General features: G+C 43.6%; 1 protein-coding gene across 5 annotated transcripts; it reads left to right on the top strand.

Moving 5' to 3' along the window:
• Positions 1–477: 477 nt before the first annotated feature.
• nckap1 (NCK-associated protein 1) lies at positions 478–27,890 on the top strand. 5 transcript variants are annotated; one of them, XM_028990628.1, is made up of 32 exons: positions 478–792; positions 3,748–3,765; positions 4,985–5,095; positions 8,667–8,753; positions 9,194–9,250; positions 9,448–9,590; positions 9,795–9,885; positions 10,042–10,179; positions 10,416–10,464; positions 10,658–10,814; positions 10,935–10,991; positions 11,085–11,181; positions 11,564–11,670; positions 12,122–12,254; positions 12,465–12,546; positions 12,709–12,767; positions 15,294–15,439; positions 15,641–15,773; positions 18,020–18,139; positions 18,792–18,931; positions 19,399–19,530; positions 20,300–20,518; positions 20,912–21,042; positions 21,124–21,221; positions 22,117–22,210; positions 24,080–24,162; positions 24,283–24,363; positions 24,450–24,543; positions 25,156–25,272; positions 25,368–25,477; positions 25,859–25,948; positions 26,890–27,890. In XM_028990628.1, exons 1-32 carry the CDS (start codon positions 685–687, stop codon positions 27,004–27,006), a joined length of 3,399 nt encoding a protein of 1,132 aa, XP_028846461.1. In that variant the 5' UTR covers positions 478–684; the 3' UTR covers positions 27,007–27,890. The 5 variants fall into 5 exon arrangements, with proteins under 5 accessions (XP_028846461.1, XP_028846460.1, XP_028846459.1 ...); XM_028990627.1 differs by having other exon boundaries at positions 8,661–8,753; positions 12,712–12,767; XM_028990626.1 differs by having other exon boundaries at positions 8,661–8,753.
• Positions 27,891–27,952: the final 62 nt, after the last annotated feature.

Here is a 27,952-nt window from a genome sequence, read left to right as displayed (position 1 = left end):
ACCCTGAGTGTCTCCATGGGGGGGACTGTCCCTGTAACTACTGATTGTAAGTCACTCTAGATAAGGGCGTCTGATAAATGCTGCAAATATAAATCACTTCTGGACTCAATCGCACAAAATTTAGCAAATATTTTGCACAACTTCACTTTAGACATTTGCACCCCTTCACCCTACCTGTTACACATATTTTCTATTTAAAAACATACAATTTGCAATATTTGCATATTGGTTCCACTTGAATATTGAGGTCAACCGCAGTCGCAAAAGCATTTCACTGCATATCGTACCGGGTACGTGAAAAATATGTTTTAAAGTATACTCCGCTTTTACTGTCCCTCGTTCATTTTAAAGTGCATATTGCTTGAACTCATTCGTTCGGATTTTGAACCTGGCAACAGCGGCGGCGGAAGTGGCGGGGGCCGCGTCACGTGACGCGCGTCGGCGTCGCAGGAAGCAGCCTCGTTCTGGTTTCGGGGCGACACCTAGAAGAAGGAAAAAAAAAAAAAAAACAGCGAGCTGGAGGAGGGAGAGTGTGGCGCCGACGAGGATTTCGGGCCCGGAACATGGGCAAATTTTAACACTAGAAAAACGCTCGTCGCCAGTTCGCAGTCTTCTCCCGACGCCGCGCCGAGGGACGTCGCGGCCCTGCCGGATTTGGTGGAGCGCCCGAGAGGAGCCGTCAGCATGTCGCGGGGCGTGTTGCAGCCGAGCCAGCAGAAGCTGGCGGAGAAACTGACCATTTTAAACGACCGGGGCGTCGGGATGCTCACCCGCATCTACAACATCAAAAAGGTAAAAGCGCTCCGCCCTGGCATCTCCCGTCCCCGCCGTCGTCCCCCCGCGACGACGCGGTCCGCCCCGAGTAGCAGCAGACCGCAGCGGCGGCGCGGGGGACGACAACACGCAGGAATTCGGTCCAGGCCCTGACAGGGAAAAAAAGGGAGAATCTCGGGGAGAAATGACGACGCGGGGATCGTTATTTAACGCGACACCGCTTCAAACACGATCTCGGTTCGGTTTAAGTAAGCCTCGGGGGAGAAAAAAAAAAAAAAAATCTATATACATATATACACATCATCAATGCGAATAATTAGAAAAATACCCATCATACAGAATGCATAAAACGCAGCATCCTTATGTGATTTTTTTTTTCTTTCTTTTTCATAATTGTGATTTTTTTTTTTGTTGTTAATCAATGGCTTTTGGTGTTCCGTGAACAAATACGATCGTTCATGCGCAGGCTTTAATTTTTTTTTTTTTTTTTTTGTTGTTTTGTGCATTTCTCCCAAACTGATGCGTTTTTGATAATCAGCCTTCAAATCAGTCATTTTTTTTTTTTTTTTTTTGCACCACGTTATTCAGCCGGAGTTGTGTGAGGTTGCACGGGATGTTCGGGTGTTCGATCCGATCCGGAGTCAATCCCATAGGAATATATAACGGGAGTAAACCTGAGGGGGCAGACCAGGCCTGGCACGTTTCATCAGGTTTGGTGCTCACCGGCGAATTGCAGGACACTCCTCTAATTTTGCAGTGGTGTTGTCCGAGAAGGGTGTCATTTACCTGCCATTTGCCGTGGATTCTTACAGCAAATTCTTTCCACGAATATTAATGGTGGGCTTGCAAGGAGCAAACATAAAGTTTATAAGCAGACGTTATTATGATGAATGAAAGCATGGATGACATAAACAAGTACGGGCACAATTGCTGTTGTCACTGATGTGTTGATTTTGATCATATTTCTGGGTCTGGAATTGTCGCTGTTAGGTTGTATCGGTAGGGGCAGGAGCTTTTTTGTGGTGATTCTTCCCAGTCTGACTTTGCAGCCGGCGAAAATGAGAGCTGGACGTGGTCCTGTGAAGGTGGTTCTCATCTAGAACAACCAAAAGTTGCTCCTGGCTCCCCTTAACTTGCACCTCGTCATCGAGCTGAGGGACAGGGAACGGTTGATGTTCACGCCGCCATCCGGTCACCCTTTAGTATACAGACAGTAGCCTAGGATTAGTGATGAGTAGCGGAAGAGCGACCGTCCATGAGCTTCATGCGCTCAGCGGCATGGCCAGAATTTTCAGAATGTTCCGTGTCTGTGCACCTCCATGACCCATGATCATTCACACATTCGGTGTAAAAGTCGTACTTAAGACTGTTACAGTGGGCTGGCCAGCCTCGTCTGACTCGTGATGAGATGTTGTGTTGCTTAGCAACCATTATGGACCCCAGATCTGTCACTTTTGGGCTATGTTGTTATTGCAGTTGTTGTCATAATCTAGTTAAAAACTGAGATTGCATTAAAAAACTTGAAACATTGGACGCTCATCATCTTCCTGTGTTGACAGTACATAGTTCTTACCACTGTTAGTTGTGAAAAGTTGTGTTTTTGTCCCTGTAAGATGGGCAGGAAAGAAAGAAAGAGGGGGGGGGGGGCAGGAAATGGCACAGCATCCTCCTCTGGAAACATAAAAAAATGGATGGAAGTCCATTCTTATCTCAGACTGACTCCTCAGGGAAGGATCATAGGGTGTAGGGGGTGTCTGTAAGAGCCTACATGTTAAAAGTAAGCAGTTTTACAGTGTTGGTTGTCATTATGTAGAACATGTGGATTGTAATTTATGATAAAATACGTTATAAAAACCTAGATTAAATATGTGGTCTTTTTTTTTTTTTCGATTTTTGGGTTATGAATATGTAATGAATATACCCCAAATAATGTGATAATATTAAATAGTCTATTTAAAGCCCTATGAATACACATTTTCTAGTCCTGAGTATATGCTGATAGTATTTCACATGACTGTCCCAGCCTGGTCACTACAGAGTAATAGTGCAGTTTGTAATGCCGGCGTAGGCTCCGCATCTTGAAACTGTGGGTTTGGTGAATTTCTGCCAGACCTCATATGAAGGCAGTAGGGAGCAGGCGCTGACTCCACCTCAGTCTGTTCCTGAGAGGTGTCTCTCTTCACCGCTGGCCCAGGGCAAATTCGAGGTGGATTTTTATTTATTTAGTTATCCATTACCGACAACTGTTAAACGAGATGCCACACTTCCCCATAATAAATGACATATTACCATTAAAAATAGTCGTATGGCCTGCATACTAAGCAGTGTAGATGTTAACTTGGGTGGCCGACTGCATCTGAGGCGTCACTGTAGGTCAGTTAAGTGGCATTAATGACAAGCCTGCAGGCATTTGCGCCAGCCTCGCTTACACCTCTGTGCATGAGATATCTAGCATTTGACCTGTCAGTAATTATTATATTTATTAATATTTGTGTTTTTTTTTTTTTTTGCCATTATCTCTATGTTTTAATATGTTGTGAATACATTTACCTTTGTTGCATTTATGTCCATTTATTTTATCATGCATGATTTTTAATTAATTTATTTATTTTTCCTTTAACCCATCACTTGATTCCTGGTCTATTATCAAAGTGGACTTGAATCCTTTAGTAGTAGCTTTCAGTGTCCCTGCTCCAGGACGAGTGGACTCTGCATGATGTGTGTGGGGTTTTTTTTATTTTTAATTTTTTTTTTAGCTCTGGGAACAAAGCACAGAGACCAATGACCCCCAAAAAAATAACTGAATGTCCCTCTCTACCGACTCGCTCGAGTGGGAATGCACAAGTCTGCGACGCACAAGCGACTTTACTGTTAGTTCCCAAAGCTAATTTGTTGAAGTAGGCATGCATTATAGACATTGGAACCTGTGTTTATTGTAATTTTCTCTCTTTCTGTTACAATGCTTCCCCCCAGCAAGGACAAGTTTGGAAGGTTTGCACAGCTTTTCACCTTCCCCAAACCTCAAATCTCCCTCTACCCCCACCCCCTACCGCTTTCCTACCAGCCTCATGTGCCATGACTTCTCTGTACGCAACTCACAACCAACGCCATAGCACGGCTCAAAGAAAACAGCCATTCTGGGAAACGTCACAGCATCAGGGATTCCCTCTTCTTCCTTTGTTCTGTTTTTATTTCATTTGTTTACATATTTTACATATTTTTCTGCATTTTTTTTCTTTTTTGTATCATTTAGTTTTTACCGCTGTGTATCAGAAACAGAGGGTCAATTTCGTGGATAATTCAGCTCAGATTTATTAAATTTTTTTGTATGCATATCTGGATCGACGCTCTCATAGCTGACTTCATCCAGGTTATGAAATGCCTGTAACCAATCTTTGTTTTTTTTTTTTTTGTTTTTTTTATTATCAAGCAGTTCCTTTTGGGGAAGTGATAAGCTTATATTATATTATATTATACAAGGCATGGGAGAAATGCATAGTTGTAGCTTTTTTTTCTTTTTTTTTTTTAACACAAAATCAGTTTTAACATGAGAATGAACATGCGTGGACTCTAGTAAGACCCATATGTAAGAATGTCCGGGGGGGACAGGAACTCGGGGTGCCATGCGCAGGTGTTACCAGGCGTCAGGTGCATGTCCGGCATATACTGTTAACCATGTACTCATTCAGCACTGCCCCGCCCTCAGATGCACGTCTGCTGACTCTCTCCAGCTCCCGAACTCTGTAAGTCCATCATCCCTTACAGAGAGGCCAGTCCAGCACATTCGACACCTACAGGGTGGCATCTGCCCATGCACAGCGTCACTAACTGCCCGCAGACTTGCCATGCAGCACCCTGTCCGTTGACGAATCTTTCTCTTTCTTTCCTCCTTTCTTCCTATTTGTCTCACTGTCTATTTTTCTACCTTTCTGCCAGATCTATCAACCACACATTGCATTTTCTAGCTGTGACCAGATCAAATCCCTGCACTCTGCCTTCTCATCTTATCACGTTTTCTGGAAACGTTCTGTGTGTGTGTGTGTGTGTGTGTGTGTGTGTGTTTTTTTTTATTTTATTTTTTATATATAATGGACTGGCTGTATCATACACATTGTGTATCAACTGCTTCTGTTTTTTTTTTTTTTTTTTGTTTTTTTTTTGAGCATTTTTAGCCAAGCGTCTGTGTTCTTTCTCTTATTCTCCATCACAGGCCTGCGGGGATCCCAAAGCCAAGCCCTCTTACCTCATCGACAAGAACCTGGAGTCGGCGGTGAAGTTCATAGTGAGAAAGTTCCCAGCTGTTGAAACCCGCAACAACAACGTAAGTTTTATGCCACAATTGCTGCCTGGTTATTATAAAAAAAAAAAATGTAATTGAATCATTTAATCATAACTAGTCTGCTTCTGGATGCTACTTGTTTCAAGTTCAATTCCCTGTCTGGTATTGTATCAGACCATGCTCAGGAATGGTACAGGGCGAAATGCACTTTTCTCATCCCAACCGCTTCAGCTTCACAGCGGAGTGTTGAAACTGTCCGCCTTAGGAATGTGGGCGTGTCTCTCCCCTCACACCCTCTTTTTTTTTTTTTTTTTTTTTTGTTTCTTTTTCTCCAGCTACTCATAGCACCCTGTCATTGAAGCGAGGAGTGTGTACGCCACTGTGGTTTACTACGTTATTCTGTTGCAATATTGTGTGCTGTGTCAACTTGGGGGCAAGTTACTTTGACATTTTCTTTTGAACGAAGATCTTGGGGGGGAGACAAAAAAACCCAACCCAAAAAAACCTTTATTGTACATCAGATTCTTGCCAATGCAAATACTTTGTACACTGCACTCCATGTTGGTTTCCTGTTGATTTGCCACATGTAGCATTAAGTTTTGAAGCTGGCTGCGACCAACATGGTGACCAGACACTGGAACCCTGCATGTTGCACACATTTACATATATGCGGGCAAATAGAATCAGATCTTGAAAGGTACCACATTGCCATTACATTTACATTTACAGCATTTACCAGACACCCTTATCCAGAGTGACTTACAATCAGTAGTGACAGGGACAGTTCCTCTCTGGAGACACTCAGGGTTAAGTGTCTTGCTCAGGGACAGAATGGTAGTAAGTAGGGTTTTAACCTGGGTGTTCTGGTTCATAGGCAATCACACTAAACTTGTTCTGGTGCTAGGTCCCGGTGCAGACACTCGGCTGGTGCTGAACCAACCGAGACCCCATCCACATTTACACTAGAGCTGCATGATAATACGTCACAGGTCACACCCACTAAACCGAAGTCTCACCACCGAATCTATTACATCATAGTACAAATCTTTCAATCCTCCACCATTGCCACTTTTATAGTTCTTTTGTCCCTGATGTCTTTCTTCCATTTCTGTTTTTAGGGTGCTAGTAGCCTAGTGGGTAACACACTCGCCTATGAACCAGAAGACCCAGGTTCAAATCCCACTTACTACCATTGTGTCCCTGAGCAAGACACTTAACCCTAAGTTGCTCCAGGGGGGGGACTGTCCCTGTAACTACTGATTGTAAGTCGTTCTGGATAAGGGCGTCTGATAAATGCTGTAAATGTAAATTCAGGGGTAAAGTGTAGTCCTTCTTTCAACCGCTGCGTGTTCTTAGAAGATCATTTGCAGCTGCGGCATCTATGAACATTAGTGTTTTAGAAGTGAGCTGCAAAAACGCATCGGAATATTCATATTTGGAGTTTATTAAATCGTGCAGGCAAATTCCATACGAAGGGCTCAAAACATACATTCCATGTTTACAGTGTTCCGTGTTTGTGTGTGTTATCTGTAATGATCAGTCGGCGGTCCTGTCTTTTAAAGCGTTTTTGTTTCCAGATGCTTCTTTAGCTTTCTTGTAGCCTCTGCCGCCCTGTTTGTGTTTAAAGATGTTTAACTGCTTTTTTTTTTTCGTATGACGTACAGCTGCCTCATGTTTAACTGTGTTTGAGTTTCTTTTGGTGTTTATATTTTTATGTTCTGCATATTTGTCTTTGTTTTTGCATGCTTAACATGGCTATTTTCTGGATTATTCTTTTTGGTAAGTTCGGGACTCCTCAGAGTCTCTTTTGCTTTGTTTAGCGCCTGTTCGGATGGAATATTTTAGTTACTCTCACTTATCTCTGTTCATTCTTAAATATTTGGGGCAAAGGAATCTAAGAATGGCACACATGCTTACGGATAAAAAAAATAAAATAAAAAATAAAATACCGAAATGTTTGAAGAAGAAATTTGCTTTGGTGCACAAAGTGATGATGGTATTATTATATTGATGTGTTCTGAGATTCCTTCGTCTTCAACTGCATGGGTTACATGAGACTTTTATTCATTCTTTAACCATCAAGTTTAGCTTTCATTCACTCACTGGGGAACAGGATTTCATGGAGAAAGAGCAAAGATGGAGGCAATGAACAGAGAAACCGGCCTGTTCAGGCCGCCGGCACATTTCAAAAAATCAATACCTCCATCCAGGCTGTTTTCTCCAAAAATAGAACAAAGAAATACATTTAGGTTAAAGCATTCAACTATTTCCTTAAGAATATGACTTTGGTCCATTCAGTGGGGAGGCAGTGGGTAGATATTTTTTTATTATTATTTAATAATTCTTATTCTGTTCAATAGATACTAACGTAGATCCAGAGCAAATCTGCATTGCAATTCTCTATGAGCCAAAACATTCTGATGTTCAGGAAATTATTTCAATTTCATTTAATAACTGCATGTTATGGCACACTTTTAAGCAAAAGAGCGTTCATTTTACAAATACACACGTTTGACCCAAATTATACATTATTCTGGATATTTTTTTAAGCACACACTAGTCCGCCTCAACATTAAAACCAGTGATTGGTGCAGTGAATAGTATTGACTGTACGATGATTTAAAAAAAAAATAAAAAATCATATTGGCCTGCCTGGTACGTATACATCATTCAGCAGGGCTTGAGTAGCAGCACAATGTTTTCATGGGGAAGAGGCGATGTGACGATCAGGGCAACGTTCTGCTGCGAAACTTCTGGCATCCTGCCCCCAGAATCGCGCAACTGTTCGTGGAGGCTCCACCTCACAACATTTGCTAACATCTTTAGCACAGGTCACTTTCAGAGATCTAATGTACGGAACGCAACAATTCTGAGATGTTTTGGTGTCATAGTGGTCACCTTCACAGTTTAGACTGCTGGTTTTAATGTTGTTGGCTGCACTGATAAGTCTTTGACTTTTTTTAAAGGGTCATGTCAAGCTCTTTTTTTTTTTTTTTTTTTTTTTAGGCCATTTGGAAAAATCGCTAATAACTTTGGAACTCTGTTCCATCCTGCCTTACAGCTACTCTCTCGCAGTGCATATTTGTTCCTGGGTCACTAATCTAGCACAGGTTCAGACATGAATGGCGCACTGGCCCTGACTTGATGCGAGGTTCATTCACTAGTTAGACTGTCAGCATGAATGTGGTGGCTGGTGGCTCACCGACAGATTGCATCACAGAGCTCAGTTTGGCCCGATGTGGGTCTTGAACTGAAAGATTGCATCGCGGACCCTTTCCTACCTGCCTACTGGAAGGTGCAGGTACTCCACAAAGCATGTAAAAACACACACAACCCTGCTGGGAGGGTCCTCTGTATGCTGAATCCTAAATAACAGCAACAGCAATAACAACCATTGTAGGTCCTGTAGATTTCTCTGGTCAGGTGCTGGGAGTGTCCTCTGGACAATACGCTGCATTCATGACTCATTAGTCCACATTAAAATCTCTGTTGACACGGAATTGAATGAACCTTGCTGATAAGTTGGAATTTAGGGAGCGGGAGGGGAAACAAACACAAAAATATGCTTTTAAATATGCTAATCCTTGTTTTTCCCCCTCCTCCACAGCAACAGCTTGCAGCACTACAAAAAGAAAAGTCAGAAATACTAAAGAATCTAGCCTTGTACTACTTCACCTTTGTTGATGTAATGGAATTTAAGGTAAAATTTGTACTTTTTTAAAATTTAAAATTTTTTTTTTTTTTTTTTTTAAACGGGTTGCCAGTCATTGCTCAGACATGGGACAGTCGTCAAAATCATATCCAAAAATCACATTCTGTCTGGGTTTAGCTCACACACCCCAATCATCAACAATAAGTCACCATTTACATTTTTATAATATTTGTATATGTATATGTACATAAATCAGGGGCGAATAAATACTGAAATCTGCCCCACCCAGTCACATAGCACTCAATACTCCTCCTACCCAGCAGCACATAAATTGCATGCTATTCTAGACAGAGAAATAGATTGCTGACCCGTACTTTTCAATTACAAGTACAGTAGGAAAATACTGCATTAATATAAAATTAAATAATTATATGTGTGTTGCATATATTGTCCTTATTTTTATTCCATTTCTCTCCCCCCCAATCAAGGACCATGTTTGCGAACTGCTGAACACTATTGATGCCTGCCAAGTTTTCTTTGATATTGTAAGTGAATGTTGATATTAGCAGCTGAATTTTGATTTCTGGATAAATCAGGACTTATTATTTTATTCTGGATGTAAGTAATTTAAATTTAGACATATTCCAACTATGGTACATTGTTAAGACAGCGTTGTTTGGTTGAAGCCTAAAAAATGTGAGCACATCCTTACAGTCTAACCAGAATTTGGTTCTTCCATCAGACTGTAAATTTTGACCTGACGAAGAACTACCTTGACTTAGTCGTGACCTACACTACATTAATGATGCTGCTTTCCCGGATTGAAGAACGCAAGGCAATCATTGGATTGTACAACTACGCACATGAAATGACACACGGTTCAAGGTAATACTTGCAATTGTGCCAAAAATGGGAACTGGGTAAAATGTCCTTCTTTTATTGCAACATCAATTTATTTATGTATAGCCCAAATCTCAAGCGGTACGGCTTAAAATCTACTACAGATGACACCCCTTATACTTAGAACCTCTATTAATATATTTTTATTTATATATTATTAATGCCTTTTTTTTTTTTCTTTAAACCTAGTGATCGAGAATACCCTAGACTTGGACAGATGATTGTGGACTATGAGAATCCACTAAAAAGGATGATGGAAGAGTTTGTCCCACATGGAAAGGTGAACTCAAACAACAACAACAACATTTATTTCTTATATAGCCCATACTCAATGGGACAAACCCCACCTCTTCCCGCAATTCTCATGTTTTCCCTGTAATCTGTAGTCAAAAGGCTTCACATTTTTGTTTTTATATCCTGTTCTCCCCGAATGCAGTCTCTGTCGGACGCCCTGATCTCGCTGCAGATGGTGTACCCACGCAGGAATCTGTCCGCAGATCAGTGGAGAAATGCCCAGCTCCTCAGCCTGATCAGCGCCCCCAGCACCATGCTGAACCCAGCACAGTCTGACACGGTGAGCAGCGCTCATCACTTACTCAGTGGTCTGCATACATGCTTCTGATCTGTTGGTATGGTGTTGTAAAGTGCTGGTCGGCTTGTGGCTTGTGTTCGAAGTTACCAACCCCAGTTAACCCAGGATAGCTTGCGCCATGCTAAAGCTTGTTTGCGCCACAGTTGGCGCTGTTGAAACTCAGCCCTGGCTGCATTAGTGTATTTGGTTGCTTTAATCCTTTGATCTCTGCTTTGCAGATGCCCTGTGAATACCTGTCCCTGGACACCATGGAGAAGTGGATTGTGTGTAAGTGTGTGGGTGTCTTGAGGTGTTGGTGACCTAGCTATAGCGTTTTAAGATGGCTATGAAATGGAAAATGGTAGGCTAGTTTTAAGTGAGCAAGTATTTGACATCAAGAGTTCTCCCGGAGAACCACATCTTTTCAGATCTGTGGGAATTGAACTCTTGTTTTCCCCTGTGCTGGTTTTTATTGCTGTAGTCGGCTTCATTCTGTGCCACGGGGCTTTGAACAGTGACCCTGCGGCCCTCAGCCTCTGGAAACTGGCCCTGCAGAGCAGCTCCTGCCTCTGCCTGTTCAGAGACGAGGTCTTTCATATCCACAAGGCTGCTGAGGACCTGTTTGTCAACCTCCGCGGGTGAGATTCCTTTGCCCAGCACATGTGGCCATTTGGGTTCTTAGTAAATGACCACTTATATCATTAAAATTGTTTGAAGGAGACTATAATGAAAAGTTTTTTTTTTTTTTTTTCCATTAGGTATAACAAGAGAGTGAACGATATACGAGAGTGTAAAGAATCAGCTCTGTCACATGCGTAAGTCATGAACAATATTATGCTTGCAACATCCACTTTTTTCCCATTTCTCAATTTCTTTTCTCTAAATCTGTGTTTACATTATGGTTGAAGAGGCTCCATGCACCGAGAGCGCCGTAAGTTCCTGCGTTCCGCTCTTAAAGAATTAGCCACTGTGCTGGCTGACCAGCCCGGACTGCTGGGCCCAAAGGTACTTTTGTTCTCTATTAAAGGCGACATTCCAAAAGCTTTAAGATTTTCTGCAACATCTTTCCCAGAAATGGTGCATGTGTGAGCACATCTTAACACCAAATAGTGGTGGTAGTAGCCTAGTGGGTAACACACTCGCCTGTGAACCAAATCCCACTTGCTACCATTGTGTCCCTGAGTTGCTCCGGGGGGGACTGTCCCTGTAACTACTGATTGTAAGTCGCTCTGGATAAGGGCGTCTGATAAATGCCATAAATGTCAATGTAAATAGTCTGAAAGTAGTGCATGGTTTTCTTGGGGGTCATGCTTCGGAACTCTATGAACTGACAGATGAGTTGGGAGGTGACATATGGGGTCAGTGTCTAATCAGTGTTTGTTTGCAGGCTCTGTTTGTGTTCATGGCCCTGTCTTTTGCCCGAGATGAGATAATATGGCTGCTACGGCATGCCGACAACATCCAGAAGAAGAGCACAGATGACTTCATTGACAAGTAAATACCTTTTTTTTTTTTTTTTTTTTTTTTTAAAGTAATGTATTTATTTATTTAAATGGTTGCTTGAAAAGCAGAAAATAACAGTTATAAATGCAACAGTTTCAGGGCAATAGCATGTCCAAATACATAACTTTTGTACTTCTAAAGCCTGGGAGTTGATTGCAGATCCTGTCTGCTGAATACAGAACACAAAAAGTTAAATGGGGACATTTTCTTGTGTTCAAATGGCTACTAAAAAAAAGAGTTTGCTGAGGCTTTTGATCTGTCATGTCTGTCTAGAAGAGATTTACAGATTATTGGTGGACTCTGGGGCCATGACTACCAATAAATTGTCATATTAGTATTGGTATATGAACAGAACATTAGTAAATATGAAAACATAATGGCATATTCAGTACTCATAGTGCCACGTTTCACTGGTCATTCATTCAGAGTCTTGTTCTTATAGGCACATTGCAGAGCTGATCTTCTATATGGAAGAGCTGAGGGCCCACGTGCGCAAGTACGGCCCTGTAATGCAGAGGTACTATGTGCAGTACCTGTCTGGGTTCGATGCTGTGGTCCTCAATGAGCTGGTGCAGGTGAGGAGATGCAAAATGCATGTGGTTATAATAATCTTCACCACTAGATGGCAACCAAGTGTTTTTATAGTATTTTATGCTTTGAAGAAAGTGTCTTGCATATTTAGACTTTTAAACCGTATAAGCAATATTCAATGAATCTATGATTTACACCTCAAATGTGTTTATATATTCATACCTATTATTCAATTTGTCACCTGCCCCCCTCAGAACCTGTCTGTCTGTCCCGAAGATGAATCCATCATCATGTCCTCCTTTGTGAACACCATGACCTCTCTGAGTGTGAAACAAGGTACTGCTCAATTACAATAGAAATATGTGGAAATTTAAAACGGCTTAATGTTTTTATCCCAGTTACATATACTGACTAGAATATAATATTTAGCATTGTGTAGTTATTTAAGACTGAAGTTGAAGTGCTGAACCCCTGCCCTGACTGTTTTATGTCCTGCAGTAGAAGATGGTGAGGTGTTCGATTTCAGGGGCATGAGGCTGGACTGGTTCAGGTTGCAGGTAAGCCATCAGGAACCTGATTCCTCCCAGGTAGGGCTGGGAGAGCTCTGTTGTGGGCTGGTCTGCATATCACCTTCCCCTCGTTCCTCATCGGGTCAGATTACCACACTGTCCGTAATGCTCATCAGTGAGGTTGCAGCGTTTAGCTTTGCTCCATTTTGTAGTGGCCATAGAAAAAGTCTGTAATATATATCAAGCTTCTTTTGATATTTATTATATGGTTTAAGGCCTCTGATTGATTATTAATGGGCTTTGTCTAGATAAGTCAGTTCTTGGCAGCGTCGCTGCTGAACGACATTCTGTGACCTGTTCCCCAGTGCTGGTGATGCAGGGAGAGGCTGACCCATCCCTCGCTCCCGCCGAATACCGTTTGATCTCAGCAGACGCTCTGAGGCAGGACCCGCCCCGCTTCTGTAGCCTCTTCTCGGTTTGGTTTTTCACTGGGTGTAGGAACCGGAGTGCCAGGAATGGTAGCTGCTGCCGTGCAGCTGAACAACTATTTTCTCGTGCCCTCTGCTGCCTCTGAACGAGGATCAGCGCTCGGACCGAAATGCACAGATAACAGGAGCGTCTGTTCGATCGGTGTCCGCACTATTGGAACGTCCCATGTTTACCAAGACCATTTGAATTCAGAGCGTATTTTAAGAGCCGGTAGCAGAGCACTGGAAAATTGTTCTTATTTCTACTAAATCAGTGCAGTTTCTGAGAGCAGTGCGGTTTCAAGCCGAAGAAAAGTGCATATTGAACAATCAAACATCTGAGCAGAAGATTTATTTTTTTAGTTCAGTTTACCGACGTTAAATCTACGGTTGAGCACAGACACGTCTTATTAAACGTATTGACACAATTATGGTGCCCATCTTGCATAGTCATTATCATGAAGAAAAAAAAGAAACAAGTGTGTGTTTTAGGACTGCAGCTTTTGCCCCTTTTAAATTAAGTAGAATAATCAATGAGGAAAAATCTAATGAAGTATAATAATTAAAATCATTTGTTTTTAGCAACGATTAACAACCTTAACTTTGTGAAAATAAATCGAAAAGGCTTGAAGGAATTGAGGCGAGGAGGAGGGCCTGTGCTAAGAAATCATTTTAAATTGCTTGACCGATAGCAAAGATATAGACATTTTGGACACTTTTCTGGCATTTCTCCCTACATTCCGTTCCTGCTTATATTGCTACAGGTCACCAGAGACAAATCAAGAGGAGAAGCGCCGTACAGAGGCTGTATTTCAGAGCTTCATATTAATAGAACACTTGAAACAATGACGTTAGTCTATATTGGAAGCGTATTACGAGGTGTGATTTAGTGATTCTTATTCAGTCGTGACTGTAGGTTTTTAAACCTAAAAATAAACCTGGTGCAAGGCAGACGTGAAGAGTGCACTCTTCAGTCCTGTTGGATGCTGGAACTGTGCACCGTTAAATCCACATGTTTGGATCACGATCGGCATCTTATCTGTTACACAACTGCTCCAGGGTCTTAACACACACATTCCTGTTCTCCTCAATCTTAAGAAAAAAAAAAAAAAACTGTATTCTTCCCCCCCCCCCTTTCCAATGGAAATGTGTTGCTCGAGACGTCTTTTCACCAGAGACGGCACACACGCGGGTTCACTCAGTTCATCTCTCTTTTCCTGTTTTTTTTTTTTTTTCTTTTCCTCCTCTCGGCATGACAAGTTATCCCTCCAGCTGTCTACACGGCACAAAGATGACTAAAAATAACCTTTTTTTAAAAAAAATAACATGACCTAAAACCTATTCTTAATTTGACTTTAATGCCTGGGGTATTTTTTACTCACCTGCCCTTGACTTGCAAACCGCAGTCGGAGAGAGTTAGCACCTGCTGAATGTCTCCATGTGTTTATGTGGAGAGTGGTACCATGTTGGCACCAGCACTCTTTGACTTGGCAGCCTTTAAGATGATGAAAATTCAACGGATCGCTTTTAAGTACGCGCCCTTGCCACATTTTTCAGGCTTGTAAGGTGCTTGTGGTTTCCAAAACCTTAAAAAAAAAAAAAAAAAAATTATTATAATAAATTATTGTCAGTACGTCCAAGACTGCTGCTTGCTGGTCTGGGGCATTTGTTTTGACCAGACAGAGTAGGGTGACAGCCATTCTTCTCCCAACGTTCTTGATTTCAAAGCGCTGTCTCCTACCCAAACGCCCTGAGAGAATCTGCTTTGCATACCGTCTTCATTCCATCCCACATGTTCGGCAGGACGTTGTGTTGCTTGGCCATTGTCTGCATCAGTGGTATCAAGTTAACATGAATGTTTCCCAGAAACCCTTCTTAGAAGTTAACTCTATGGTAAAGCATCAAACCACACTGTTCTCCGGCCGAGGCCCAATTTCCATTTGGAACCGTTTCTCTCTATTGCTTGAGGTTTCGTGATGGAAATCTAGCCAGACAATAGCCATGAGATTTTGCAGAAGACTCTTAAAGTTCACAGGAAACGTGTGGAACAACACATGCTGAGATCTTCTGTTGACTTTGCTATTTCCACTTGTTTCCTTGTGCCTAGGCTTACACCAGTGTCTCCAAGGCCTCTCTGGGCATTGCTGACCACCGGGAGCTGGGCAAGATGATGAACACCATCATCTTTCACACCAAGATGGTGGACTCTCTGGTGGAGATGCTTGTGGAAACCTCCGATCTCTCCATTTTCTGGTAGTGAACCCGCCTTTTTTTAAAAATTATTATTCCATTTGTCATGGCAACCAGCTTTCAGGAGTTTTGTTTGGATGTGTTTTGGTGGCTTCTTGGCACCAGAACCAGGACGCGGATAGGCGCGCGTGGAGCGATTAGATATGAGCGTACCAGACGGATGAGCGCGCTGGCAGCTCACGCTCTTTCTCTCCTCTCTGATAGCTTTTACAGCCGCGCGTTCGAGAAGATGTTCCAGCAGTGCCTGGAGCTGCCGTCCCAGTCACGCTACTCCATCTCCTTCCCTTTGCTCTGCACACACTTCATGAGCTGCACCCACGAGCTTTGCCCTGAGGAGGTGAGTCGCACTGCCCACTGGTAAAAAAAAAAAAAATCAGGAAATGCTACTATACTAACATGTTATGTATGTTATATACGGGCAAAACAAAGGTAAAATAGGTCAAAAATGTCTTAATTTGGGGTTTTGTTGATGTTGAAAGTGATGACTACAGACTACATGATTTTTAGACTTATTTTGAAACTCACTGTCTGCTAAATGTCTGGTCGAGTCACTGATAATCTACAGCCAATGAGAGGGCAGGACACTGGATGACTTAAATGTGAGGTCCTCACCTTTTCATTTTTCAGCTCCAGCACCAGCCTCTTGATACCACAAAGTCCAGAAGGTTATGTGGTATGAATTACCATTAAATCTTGGCATGGGATCTGATGACATATGATGACATTTTTATTATTTTAAATTCTTACAATTTTATGCTCAACTAGTCAGTGATGCTCATGATCCATAATGATGCAAAAAAGCCTGGATTTTTCCTCATCTGCCATCTGTACGTTAGTTGCGGCCACAGCATCTGTCAGAAGAACCGCCATGCTCATTTGTTGTAATCATTTTTCATCCCCTTGTGTTTATTGTGAAATTCTACATGACTTCGAAATGCCCCCTCTCACTGGTGATATTTTCCAGGCTTTTTGACCCCCTGCTCAAAATGTGTGTTAGTAGACGTTTTGAGCCTGAGCCTGAAACGTTTTAGATTTGGGTTGGCACGCTCGAGCCGCTTATATTCCCAAAACACTTGAACGTGTTTGCAGAGGGAACCATCCCGCTGAATCTGAAGAAGTAGGTGTCTGTCGTCTCCAGCCTCCTCAGCCGACAACGGGCCCTAGCAAGCACGCAGGAAGGAGTCACACCGACAAACCGGGAGGTTCCGCAAGTTTTCTGTGGGCTGAATGCGATGCGGCGGCAGTCCTCTGTGCAGTCCGTGTATCAGGATGTTGTAGCGAGAACCTGGGTGGTAGCCCAGTGAGTTAAGTCACTCGCCTGTGAACCAGAAGACCCCGGTTCAAACCCCGCTTACTACCGTTGTGTGCCTGAACAGGACACTGAACAAGTTGCTCCAGGGGGGGACTGTCCCTCTAACTACTGGTTGTAAGTCGCTCTGGAAAAGGGCGCCTGATGAATGTAAACCTGTGCCATACGCCGGTGAACGGAACCCAGGTTCCTGTTTGCTTGGCCTGAAAAAAAAAAAGCTCCGGCTTGCATTCGCCGTGTGTTTGTTCCTGCTAAACATCATGCCCTCTAGTATCCGTTTGATTTCGTAACTAAGCCCCAGGTAATTTTGTTCCTAATTGGCTGACAAACACCCTCGAAATAAGCAGCACAGTGAGGCGTTCTCATGTGGGTGTGCTCGTGGTCAAAGGAGGGCCTTTGCGTCGAGCTGTCCGAGGGCACTTAGAGGAATAAAAGAGATTTATTGAGCCATAGAAGGCTTGGATTTCCCTTATTCAAACACGAAACTCCCTCTCTCAGCATGTCTCTGAAATGTTCCTCTTCCTATGTCCACTGCACGGAGCTTTGGACAGCTGCAGGCTTTATTTATGTTGGAAAAGCACTAAAAAGTTTCCAAGAATATTTCCATTCTATACAAAAGATGGGGGGAGGGGGGGACGGACGAAGAAAAGTCAAAAAAGAGAGCGAGCGCATGGGTTTATAGTAACATTTTTAAGAATCTGTGTAAATAGATAGGCTTCATTGTTATTGTTGGAGGGTGATCTTTTGCTTTGTCCTCGATCGCCAGGGAGAAATGGGAGCGCGGGAATGGCCTTGGCAGGGCACAATTCCACGCGCTCCTTGCTCCGCGTGCAGTACCTGCACTCGGCCGAGTGCCACGCCTAAAAAGTGAAGACCCGCGGCGCTAGTGCCGATGTGTTAAATGATCATTATTTCGGCCCTCTGTGGGCCTGGCTTCTTTTCTGTCTGTGGAGATTTCCAAATTCGTTTCACACACATCCTGCACACACAAACACACACACACACATGCACTGAAACGAACAGCATTTTGCTGTGTATTCGTACAGGGGGCAACTTGTTTTGGGCTTTTCTTTTTTTTTTGAGAGTGCGTCCTGTTAGCTCAGTAGGGGCCGGTCAGGTTCTTACAAAGAGCCTCACTTAGAGCCTGTCCGCCATGGCCGGGTGAGGCCGTCACGAACGGATCTTCAGCCCCGTCGCTGCCAAACAGCACGGCGAGCAGAAACCAGAGCTCTGTCACTTCAACCGGCCGCTTTTTCTCTCCCCGTCTTCTCTAGCGGCACCACATCGGCGATCGCAGCTTGTCCCTGTGCAACATGTTCCTGGATGAGATGGCCAAGCAGGCGCGCAACCTCATCACAGACATCTGCACTGAGCAGTGCACTCTGAGTGACCAGGTGACGTCACGCTACGCTCACACGACACACGGGGCCCTCCGGGACATTTCAGGGCTCTGACGTCGGCTTTCAAAAACCCTGATTACAAACAGTACTTTCTTTTTTGAAGCTTCTGCTAAAGCAAGAAGAGAATATGCAATTTGCTGCTGCAATGTGAACGTTCCTTCCTACTCAGCAGCACCGTTTCTTTTGAAACCAATTGAACACAGTATGGTTGTCATAGCTGACATCAGGTCTAACACCGTATCTCTCTCTGTGCATTCTACTCACGTTTTCACATAACATACCCCAAATTTATTGCTGTGCATGGAGGCAAAATGTGTTTTCATACTGACGTGAGCAAACAAGTGCTGCTAAAATTTGGATTAATTTCGGTAAAAAGCAAGCAAAACCAAATCGTTCAATATGCATTAAAACAAAAAAATGCGGGTCAGACTAGAAAACTGCTAGAACAGTACGTTGAGTACAGCATACTGGACTGTGGGACCTGCGGCTTCCCTGTTTAACATTGTCCTGAGGTTACCCCGCCAGATAGATATTTCTCCTCCTTATTGCCGTGGTGGTGTGAAGCCACTTCTCCTCTGTTTGACAGGTGTGATTTTTGACATGTATTTTGAACATACGCATGTTTTTTCTTCCTTCCTTTGTGCAGCTACTGCCAAAACATTGTGCCAAAACCATCAGTCAGGCAGTGAACAAGAAGTCGAAAAAGCAGACGGGGAAGAAGGGCGAACCGGAGCGCGAGAAGCCCGGCGTGGAGAGCATGAGGAAGAACCGGCTGCTGGTCACCAAGTACGTCAGGCCCCACGTCATTTTACTCTCTGTTCTTTGATGGCGCTCACGTGACCTACATGCTATTCATAGTCTGTTTTTACGTGCCCCTGTCCTGCTGTGGGTCCCTGGGATTATTATAACCTTTGACCTCATTAGGAACGGCCCTGCGTTCACAAGTTGCTCTTTCCCAACATATCTTCTCTGCTTCCCTGTCTTTTGATGGTGTCTCACAGAAGCTCTCAGTTTACCAATAGAAATATGTAACGCCGCAGAAACAACGTTGGCCTTGCGCAAAAAATGTCTGGAGATAAAATATAACGCTGGTGCATATTGAAGCTTAAGCCATGTACTTAGGTCACCGATTTACCCCTTTAATCTGAAGGAAATGAGTTTGTAATGCCCAGTCCTGTCTGCTCTGTTTTCTTAACTTTTTTTTTTATTATTTTATTACTACTATTGTTTTTTGTCTTTGTGCCTCTCCACAGCCTGGACAAGCTGCACACAGCGCTGTCAGAGCTCTGCTTCTCAATCAACTACGTTCCCAACATGGTGGTATGGGAGCACACCTTCACTCCGAGGGAATACCTCACCTCCCACCTGGAGATCCGCTTCACCAAGTGAGTTCATCCACACAAATTCTCTCATTAAATTCCTTGACCGAAATCGGACCCCCCGAGCTGCCTGGGCCGAATTGGGCATGAGAGACAAAATGGTTGTTCTCTTCCCACCCATGTTAATTAAACTGAAATTTGAAAGTAAAAAAAAAAAAAAAAAAAAAGCCTTCTCATGGGTTTATATGATTTGTGTGATTTATTGGTCCAGCGGACAGAGTTTTGGTTAGAATGATTTTTGACGCGGTTCCAGAATCGAGCCCGTCCAACAAAATAAACAGGGGGCTGAAGAATAACAGGTATTTTCCACTGTGGGATTCAAGGCTCTGACGCGGGTGCCTTGGCTGGCCCCTCTCTCCCAGCCTGTGAACCCCTAAAATGGCCGTGGTTCCCGGTGATGAGAGGGCCTATTAGTGCTGCTTAGCGCTCCACCCTGCCCAGCGGCTCCAGGTCAGCGGAGGATAAAACTTTTACTGCCCTTTGGCGCCATGCCCGCTTCCAATAGGGAATTAAGGGCCGTGTTGTTTAGTGGTTGGTCTCGAGTGTGAAAACTGTTTTTTATCACGGAGAGATAGCGGTGGTCAGGGCTTGACGTTTGATCGCCATTTCGCCGCCAAATGGTGTAGCTAGCGCGGAAAAGTTGGGAAACAATATGGCCATTGTGAGGGTTGAAGAGGTTGCTTAATTCCCGGGAGCGTACTCACAGGGAAAGCCTGATGGGTATTTTTTTATTCTTTTTTCCCTTCTTCCTCCTCGCCTTCTCTCGCTCTCACAGGTCCATCGTGGGGATGACCATGTACAACCAGACGACGCAGGAGATCGCAAAGCCCTCCGAGCTTCTGACCAGCGTGCGGGCCTACATGACGGTGCTGCAGTCTGTTGAGAACTATGTCCAGATCGACATCACCCGCGTCTTCAACAACGTCCTGCTGCAGCAGACCCAGCACCTGGACAGCCACGGAGAGCCCACCATCACCAGCCTCTACACTAACTGGTCGGTAGAGGTGGCACCAGTACCCACTGTGAAATGCAAAACGCTTGATTTCCATTCAAAACACACACGTTTCTGTAATATACATTTTACACAAAAATATCCATTTCAGATTCATATTTCACACCACTAAGAAGCATTCATTAATTGTTTGAAATGGCACTGATTTACCACAGTTTAAAGCTCTGCTTTAGATGCTCCACAATGTATCATCGTGTTAAACTACATTTCAGTACAGTCATTTAGCAGATGCTTTTGTCCAAAGGGACTGTCCCCAAGATGTAGAGCATTTAGAGCATGTTATGAGGAAGGCTATGACTAGAAAATGAATGAATGTGTCCAATTATCTTGAGGTGGTTGACTGTTCTCTCGTACGGTTATTCCTGGAATCTGTAGGTATTTGGAAACACTACTGCGGCAAGTCAGCAACGGCCACATTGCATACTTCCCGGCCATGAAGGCCTTCGTCAACCTTCCCACAGAAAACGAACTGACCTTCAATGCCGAGGAGTACTCTGATATATCTGGTGAGAGGCATCAAGTATTTTTATTTTTTTTTTTGTTACTACCGGTCCTGTACATGCAGCTCTAACCCAACTCTCCTGCAGAGATGCGGTCGCTGTCCGAGCTGCTTGGTCCGTACGGCATGAAGTTCCTGAGCGAGAGCCTCATGTGGCACATCTCCTCCCAGGTGGCGGAGCTAAAGGTAAATTCGAGGGAGTCAAAGGTGACTCCTGCCAATCACAGGCCTCTTTAATTGAATTTTCTCTTATTGCTTAACAAGGAGATTCCCAGAGTCGGTCTGAGGGCCATACGTGTAGCCAGATTTGGGAACAGCCCTTTCTAATGCAGAACAGACAGCAGAATAGCACAACGAGGGAACGGAGTCTGACTTCTGTAATCAAATGAATTATTTCGTGCGCTACATCGTGTTCTGCAAGTTTTTTCCAACCGTGGTGTTTTCTGTTACTCCGGAGAAGCGGTTCAAGATGGGTTTGTTGGTGCGCCGACGAGGTGGTGGGGTGGGAAGTGTTCGCTGGACTTGCGTTTACATGTAAGCAATTTTTCCGAGTAGCGGAGCACTGTGCAGCGATTACGAATCCATTTGAAGTGCTCCCGTAGTTTATAATGGTTGGGCTGCTTCCACAGGGGCGAGCGAGCAGCGTAAAGCAGCGACTGGCACGGAGCCCCGAAAAGTTCTATCATGCAAACCTCTCTCCTTCATCTGAAAGCAATTTAACGAGACAGCACGCTCCCTATCAGCTTCACAGTCAGCTGCAGAGCGAGACATCTTTGGCATATTGTTTGTTTACACATCACATTGTCCATCAGTTGCGCAGAGCAGGGATGGGCGAGTCGTGCAATCGCTTGTTTATTAGTTTACTTAAGTTTATTCCAAAAATCACAATTGCAGAATTTATTTGACTTTCCAATGGCTGATTTTAATGGCTGTTTCTGGCTTTCATACCAGCCTTTGTTTGTGTGTGTGTGTGTGTGTGTGTGTGTGTGTGTGTGTGTGTGTGTGTGTGTGAGAGAGAGAGAGAGTGTGTAGGCCAGTTCAGCCATCCCATGTCTGTCTCTCTCTTCTCTCCCCTGCTCAGAAACTCGTGGTGGAGAACGTGGAGGTTCTGACCCAGATGAGGACCAGCTTTGACAAGCCAGAACAGATGGTCGCCCTTTTCAAGAAGCTGACATGTGGGTAGTGAGGTTTCGCAGCGCCAGACTGCAGACGAGTGCAAAACTGCAACAGATTGTCATTATTGTGCACTAATCCAGTCTCTTTGATATGCAGTGTCTGTGGCTTCTCTAACACCATAGTTTTAAGAAAAATGCATGCGTTTTTCCAGAACCATTTATCATGACAGTTATATCTCTATATACACTGCTCAAAAAAATAAAGGGATCACACAAATAAGACATCCTAGATCTGAATAAATTAAATATTCTTATTAAATACTTTAAATGCTCTTTACATAGTTGAATGTGCAGACAACAAAATCACACAAGAATTATCGATGAAAATCTAATTTATCAACCCATGGAGGTCTGGATTCTGAGTCACACTAATGTGGAAAAACACACTACAGGCAGATCCAACTTTGATGTAATGTCATTTGAGTGGCCTCCACGTGCCTGTATGACCTTCCTACAACGCCTGGACATGCTCCTGATGAGGTGGTCAATGGTGTCTTGAGGGATCTCCTCCCAGACCTGGATTAAAGCATCCACCAACTCCTGGACAATGAGGCATTGCTGGATGGAGCGAGACATGATATTCCAGATGTGCTCAACTGGATTCAGGTCTGTGGAACGGGCGGGCCAGTCCATAGCATCAATGCCTTCAAACTGCTAACACTCCAGCCACATGAGGTCAAGCATTCTCTTGCATTAGGAGGAACCCAGGCCCACCCACACCAGCATATGGTCTCACAAGGGGTCTGAGGATCTCATCTCTGTACCTAATTGTACCTAATGGCAGTTAGGCGACCTCTGATGAGCATATGGAGGGCTGTGTGGCCTCCAAAGAAATGCCACCAACACCATTACTGACCCACTACCTTAACCGGTCATGCTGGAGGATGCTGCAGGCAGCAGAACGTTCTCCACAGCATCTCCAGACTCGGTCACATCTGTCAGATGTGCTCAGTGTGAACCTGTTTTTATCTGTGAAGAGCACAGGGTACCAGTGGTAAATTTGCCTTTTGTGTTCTCTGGCAAATGCCAAACAGGCTGCAAGGTGTTTGGCTGTAAGCACAACCCCCACCTGTGGACGTCAAGCCCTCATACCACCCTCATGGAGTCTGTTTCTGGACATAATTTGCAGGGTTCTGGCAGTGATCCTCCTGTTCCTCCTTGCACAAAGGCAGAGGTAGTGGTCCTGCTGCTGGGTTGTTGTCCTCCTACGGCCTCCCCCAGGTCTCCTGATGTACTGGCCTGTCTTCTAGTAGAGCTTCCATGTTCTGGACAATACGCTGAAAGACACAGCTTGCCACAGCTCGCATCGATGTGCCATCCTGGATGAGCTGCACTACCTGAGCCACTTGTGTGGGTTGTAAACTCTGTCTCATGATACCACCAGAGTGAAAGTACTGCCAGCTTTCAAAAGTGACCAAAACATCAGCCAGAAAACACAGGAACTGACATGTAGTCTGTGGCCACCACCTGCAAAAGCACGCCTTTTATTGGGGATTTCTTGCTAATTGCATATTTTGTCTGTTCCATTTGCACAACAGCATGTGAAATTGATTGTGAATCAGTGTTGCTTCCTAAGTGGACAGTTTGATTTCACAGAAGTGTGATTGACTTCGAGTTGCATTGTGTTTTTTTGAGCAGTGTGTATAAAACATTTACTTCTATTTTCTTGGTTAACATTATATATTGTTGTGTAATTGGCCCCATAGTTGTCCTGTTCCAGTTAATTACCACAGCAACGCACAGAAAGTTCTACATTACCAGCTCAATAACAGCCTGGTTTTATCAACAAACTTAAGATTTGAGCAAAAAAGACCAACAAAAAAAAACAGGGGTCTTATGGTTTGAGTTTTGCATGTCTTTTTCTTTCAGCTGTTGACAGCGTTCTGAAGAGGATGACCATCATTGGCGTCATCCTCTCATTTCGCTCCCTGGCACAGGAGGCACTTCGAGATGTACGTCTGCGTCTATGCTGTTTGACTTCATTTAAGACTTACATCTAACCTTTTGAACCAGATTGTTCTTCGATGTTTGTGCCTTCGGAGGTAAAAAAATCTCTTGTCTGCTTTCCCCAGGTGCTGTCCTGCCACATTCCTTTCCTGGTGAGTTCCGTCGAGGACTTCAAAGACCACATTCCCAGAGAGACTGACATGAAGGTGAGCCTCTCTTTGCCCCTCTTTTGGCTCGCCGTCGTTATGGAAGTACATTTCTCAGCGAGTCTGTAACATTCTCTCCCTCGCAGGTGGCCATGAATGTGTATGAGCTCTCCTCCGCTGCTGGTCTTCCCTGTGAGATCGACCCGGCCTTGGTGGTGGCACTTTCCTCCCAGAAGTCCGGTGAGGCTTCGTGTGTTTGGACTGAGGCCTTATCAAAATGAAAACATCCAGCCGACCCCTCAAAACATGCATAACGGGTTTCCCATAAGTGGACGTTCTGGCAGAGAGGAGACTAACAGGAAATATCATGGCAGTCTGGTGGCCACTAAATTATTCTGCTGCCCCGCTTTCCCAGAGACCTCCCTGCTAACCTCCGAATAATTCTGGTCGCCTAGCAACTATACACTCAGACTTCTCCTCCGTCATTTCAGTCCAACTCCGTTTTTCCCTGAACAGAGCTGGCCCAGCAAAATGTTCTGCCTGAACAGCGCCTAGACAGGAACATGTTTATGTGCACGGATCATATAGAGCCAAGCTCCTCTCAACTGTTCCCACACTGCACATCCCGCTTCGGTCTTCGCGCTATCGCACTACGGGCCCCGCCCCCCGAAAGGAAGTAGAGGGTTACACCGTTGTGTGCACGTTTCCTTTATACTCCCCTGACGAGGCTCCAGTGTTTACTATCCAAATAGCGCACAGACTCGGCCTCAGACTCTGCTTCATCGAGCCACTTAGCATTTGCTGCATATATAAAGGTTTTTTTTTTTTTTTTTTTTTTTTGTAATTCAACAGAAAACATCAGTCCAGAGGAAGAATATAAGATTGCCTGCCTGCTCATGGTCTTCGTTGCCGTTTCCATGCCTACCTTGGCAAGCAATGTCATGTCTCAGTATAGCCCTGCAATAGAAGGTATGAAGCTGTGCTATTATTGCTGTTTGTGTGTTGCAGTAAATCATCATCAGAATAGTATATTCAACAATAATCGTATTGCTTGTGTGCTTCAGGCCACTGCAACAACATCCACTGTCTGGCAAAAGCTATAAACCAGATAGCTGCTGCGTTGTTCACCATCCACAAGGGCAGCATTGAGGACAGGCTGAAAGAGTTCCTCGCTGTGAGTTCACCCCGAACAATTTGTTTTATTCTGCTCATATTTCAAAGTTCCGTAATTGCCATAACAAACGGTCACTTTTAGAAGCAGCCCTGTCCTCTGCGGCCTTATCGGCCGTGGCGTGGGAATTGCTTCGCCTTTTATTTATGTGGTTTATTTGTGCGAAATGCAAATATTTTATTTGAAAGGGAGCTGGCAGACACTGCCGGTCTGCGATCGTCGGGCAAAAACCCACACCAGACGGGCCCGAGCTGTGGTTTGTTGCTCTCGTCCATGGCCTGTCAGTGAATAATGGTTAACTTAATCATCGCTGAACAAAGTAATAACACCTGCTTCCTCTATGCACGTGCGTTTATAACGCCCTTCTCGCTCTTCCTCTTTTAGCTGGCTTCCTCCAGCCTGCTGAAGATTGGCCAGGAGACAGATAAGACCACAACAAGAAACAGGGAGTCAGTTTACCTGCTCCTCGATATGGTACGGTCTGTTGAAATTTGCATTAATGTCGAGAAAGGCCCCAAAGTGTCTTCTGCAATTTGCCAATTATTTTCAGATTAGACCTAATAGTGTTGATGTACTATACTGCTCTTTTTTTACCGTTCATTTTTCTTCCAGCTTTTTTCCCCCTTTTTTATGAGACATAAAAAACCTGGAAAGGAGAAATTTCCAGGTCTTGAAAAGTTTTGGAATATGAAATATACAAAAGGTCATTGAAATCTGATTGGCACATGAATGTATAATGAAGTACATAGTTCCTGTCAAGCACCATAGGCGAGTGTGTTACCCACTAGGCTACTACCATCTACATGTACAATTACAGAAGCTCTGTAAGAGCTTTTTATTTGTAATTTGCCTTAGAGTAATTGTAAAGTCATGGAAATAATTTTGTAAAAATGTGTAAGTATCTTGTAAATATGTCATAAACTACTGATGGGAACACGAAAGTCTTAATGTCATGGACAGTGGCCCCACAGATATCAATTCAAATGATCTTCCATAAACCATTTTTTTAACATAACTTATATTGTGTTCTTTTTTGGAAAAGTAAATGATCCTGTAATCTTTGTTTTTATTATTATTATTATATGCAGTCATGCATGACTTTTGACCAATAGAACTTCTGCAGGAATTTGTCTGTGGGATTTTCCCCCCCTCTCTTCTTTTTGATGCATAATCTGAACAAGAGCATGCATATTCCGTAATGGAAAATAAGAGAAACGTCTTTATCTTGTCGAGGAGAGACAGACTCCTCCCGCGGCCCAGCGCCACCACCGCGTCTTCGGCCGCATACTGTTTCACGATAACGTCCAGACAAGATCACAAAAGCCACCGCTTTGTTATTACAGAGGTTATGTTTGGCCCACATTTTGTGTTTTTCTTCTTTTTTTTTTCTATTTACTCATTTATTTTTTTTACAGATTGTGCAAGAGTCACCATTCCTTACAATGGACCTTTTGGAGTCCTGCTTCCCCTACGTTCTTCTCCGAAACGCATACCACGCCGTCTACAAGCAGTCTGTCTCCGCCTCCGCCTGAGGGCCGTGTGTCTTCTGCACTCAAGACACCCAGTTGGCCGACGTGACCACCATTCCATAGCCCCAAGTAGTCCTCTTTACCCTTATAGTCTTAACAATAACAGGCTTTTTGTGGGATCAAACCTTTCATAACAGGAAAATAAAATAAAATAAAAGTGTATAAACGACTTGTTTATTGAACATTTAAAAGTAACCTATGAGTTTGGTTGTCAGGGACTAGTGAACACTACTAAATTAAATTTTTGGAAAAGTTTGTTTCTAGATATACCGTGCAGGGGGGGGTGGAAAAAAACAAACAAAAAAAAAACATGATATGTGTCTGTGTTTTTCGGGGTGGGGCATACAAGTAATCTAAATCATGCTAAATGCTCGTTTAATGACCGATGCCTCTATGATAAACGGTGATTCTTTTTAGATGTTGTTCTAGATTTCATCTGTGTGGGTTAATGCGTGCTTTCTTTTTCCCCCCTTCCCTCCCTCTTTAGTTAATTTTCCCCTGTGAAATTTGCATTTTATATTTACACATTTGTGTTCCTTTGAAGACATTTGCCAAACTGTTGAAAGAATTGCATCTCATTTGGTCTGAAATGGCAGAATTGTGGGTTAATTACATGTTATTGAGAAGAAAAAAAAAAAGGGCAACCAGTAGTGTTGTTTGTACAAAGCATAGTATAATTTTTTAACTAACTTCATGATGCCGTGTTGGCATTAACACTCCATTGTACCTGTCTGTGCGGTATAATAAACATTCTTACATATTTATTGAATGTTTACCAGTTGTTCACCCTAAACCGGTTTTATATGTTTTGCAAGTTTTTTTTGGAGGGGGGGGGTGACCATGTACCTTCCATAACAACATAAATAAACACGAGGTCATGAATAATTCGTAAGGAGTGCGGTCCATCACTGGCTTTTTTTCGGTGAGGGGTTCATCCGAAAGTCCTTCC

This window comes from Denticeps clupeoides, chromosome 9 (assembly GCF_900700375.1).
Source record: "Denticeps clupeoides chromosome 9, fDenClu1.1, whole genome shotgun sequence".
NCBI classification, from domain to species: Eukaryota; Metazoa; Chordata; class Actinopteri; order Clupeiformes; family Denticipitidae; genus Denticeps; species Denticeps clupeoides.
This window is presented reverse-complemented; position numbering and strand designations above follow the sequence as displayed.

Coding starts and splice junctions, on each gene's coding strand:
- nckap1 (XM_028990626.1), top strand. CDS start 685: ATGTCGCGGGGCGTGTTGCAGCCGAGCCAGCAGAAGCTGGCGGAGAAA. Junction 12,255..12,464: donor TCCTCAATGAGCTGGTGCAG/GTGAGGAGATGC, acceptor TGCCCCCCTCAG/AACCTGTCTGTCTGTCCCGA. Junction 18,140..18,791: donor AGTGCACTCTGAGTGACCAG/GTGACGTCACGC, acceptor TCCTTTGTGCAG/CTACTGCCAAAACATTGTGC.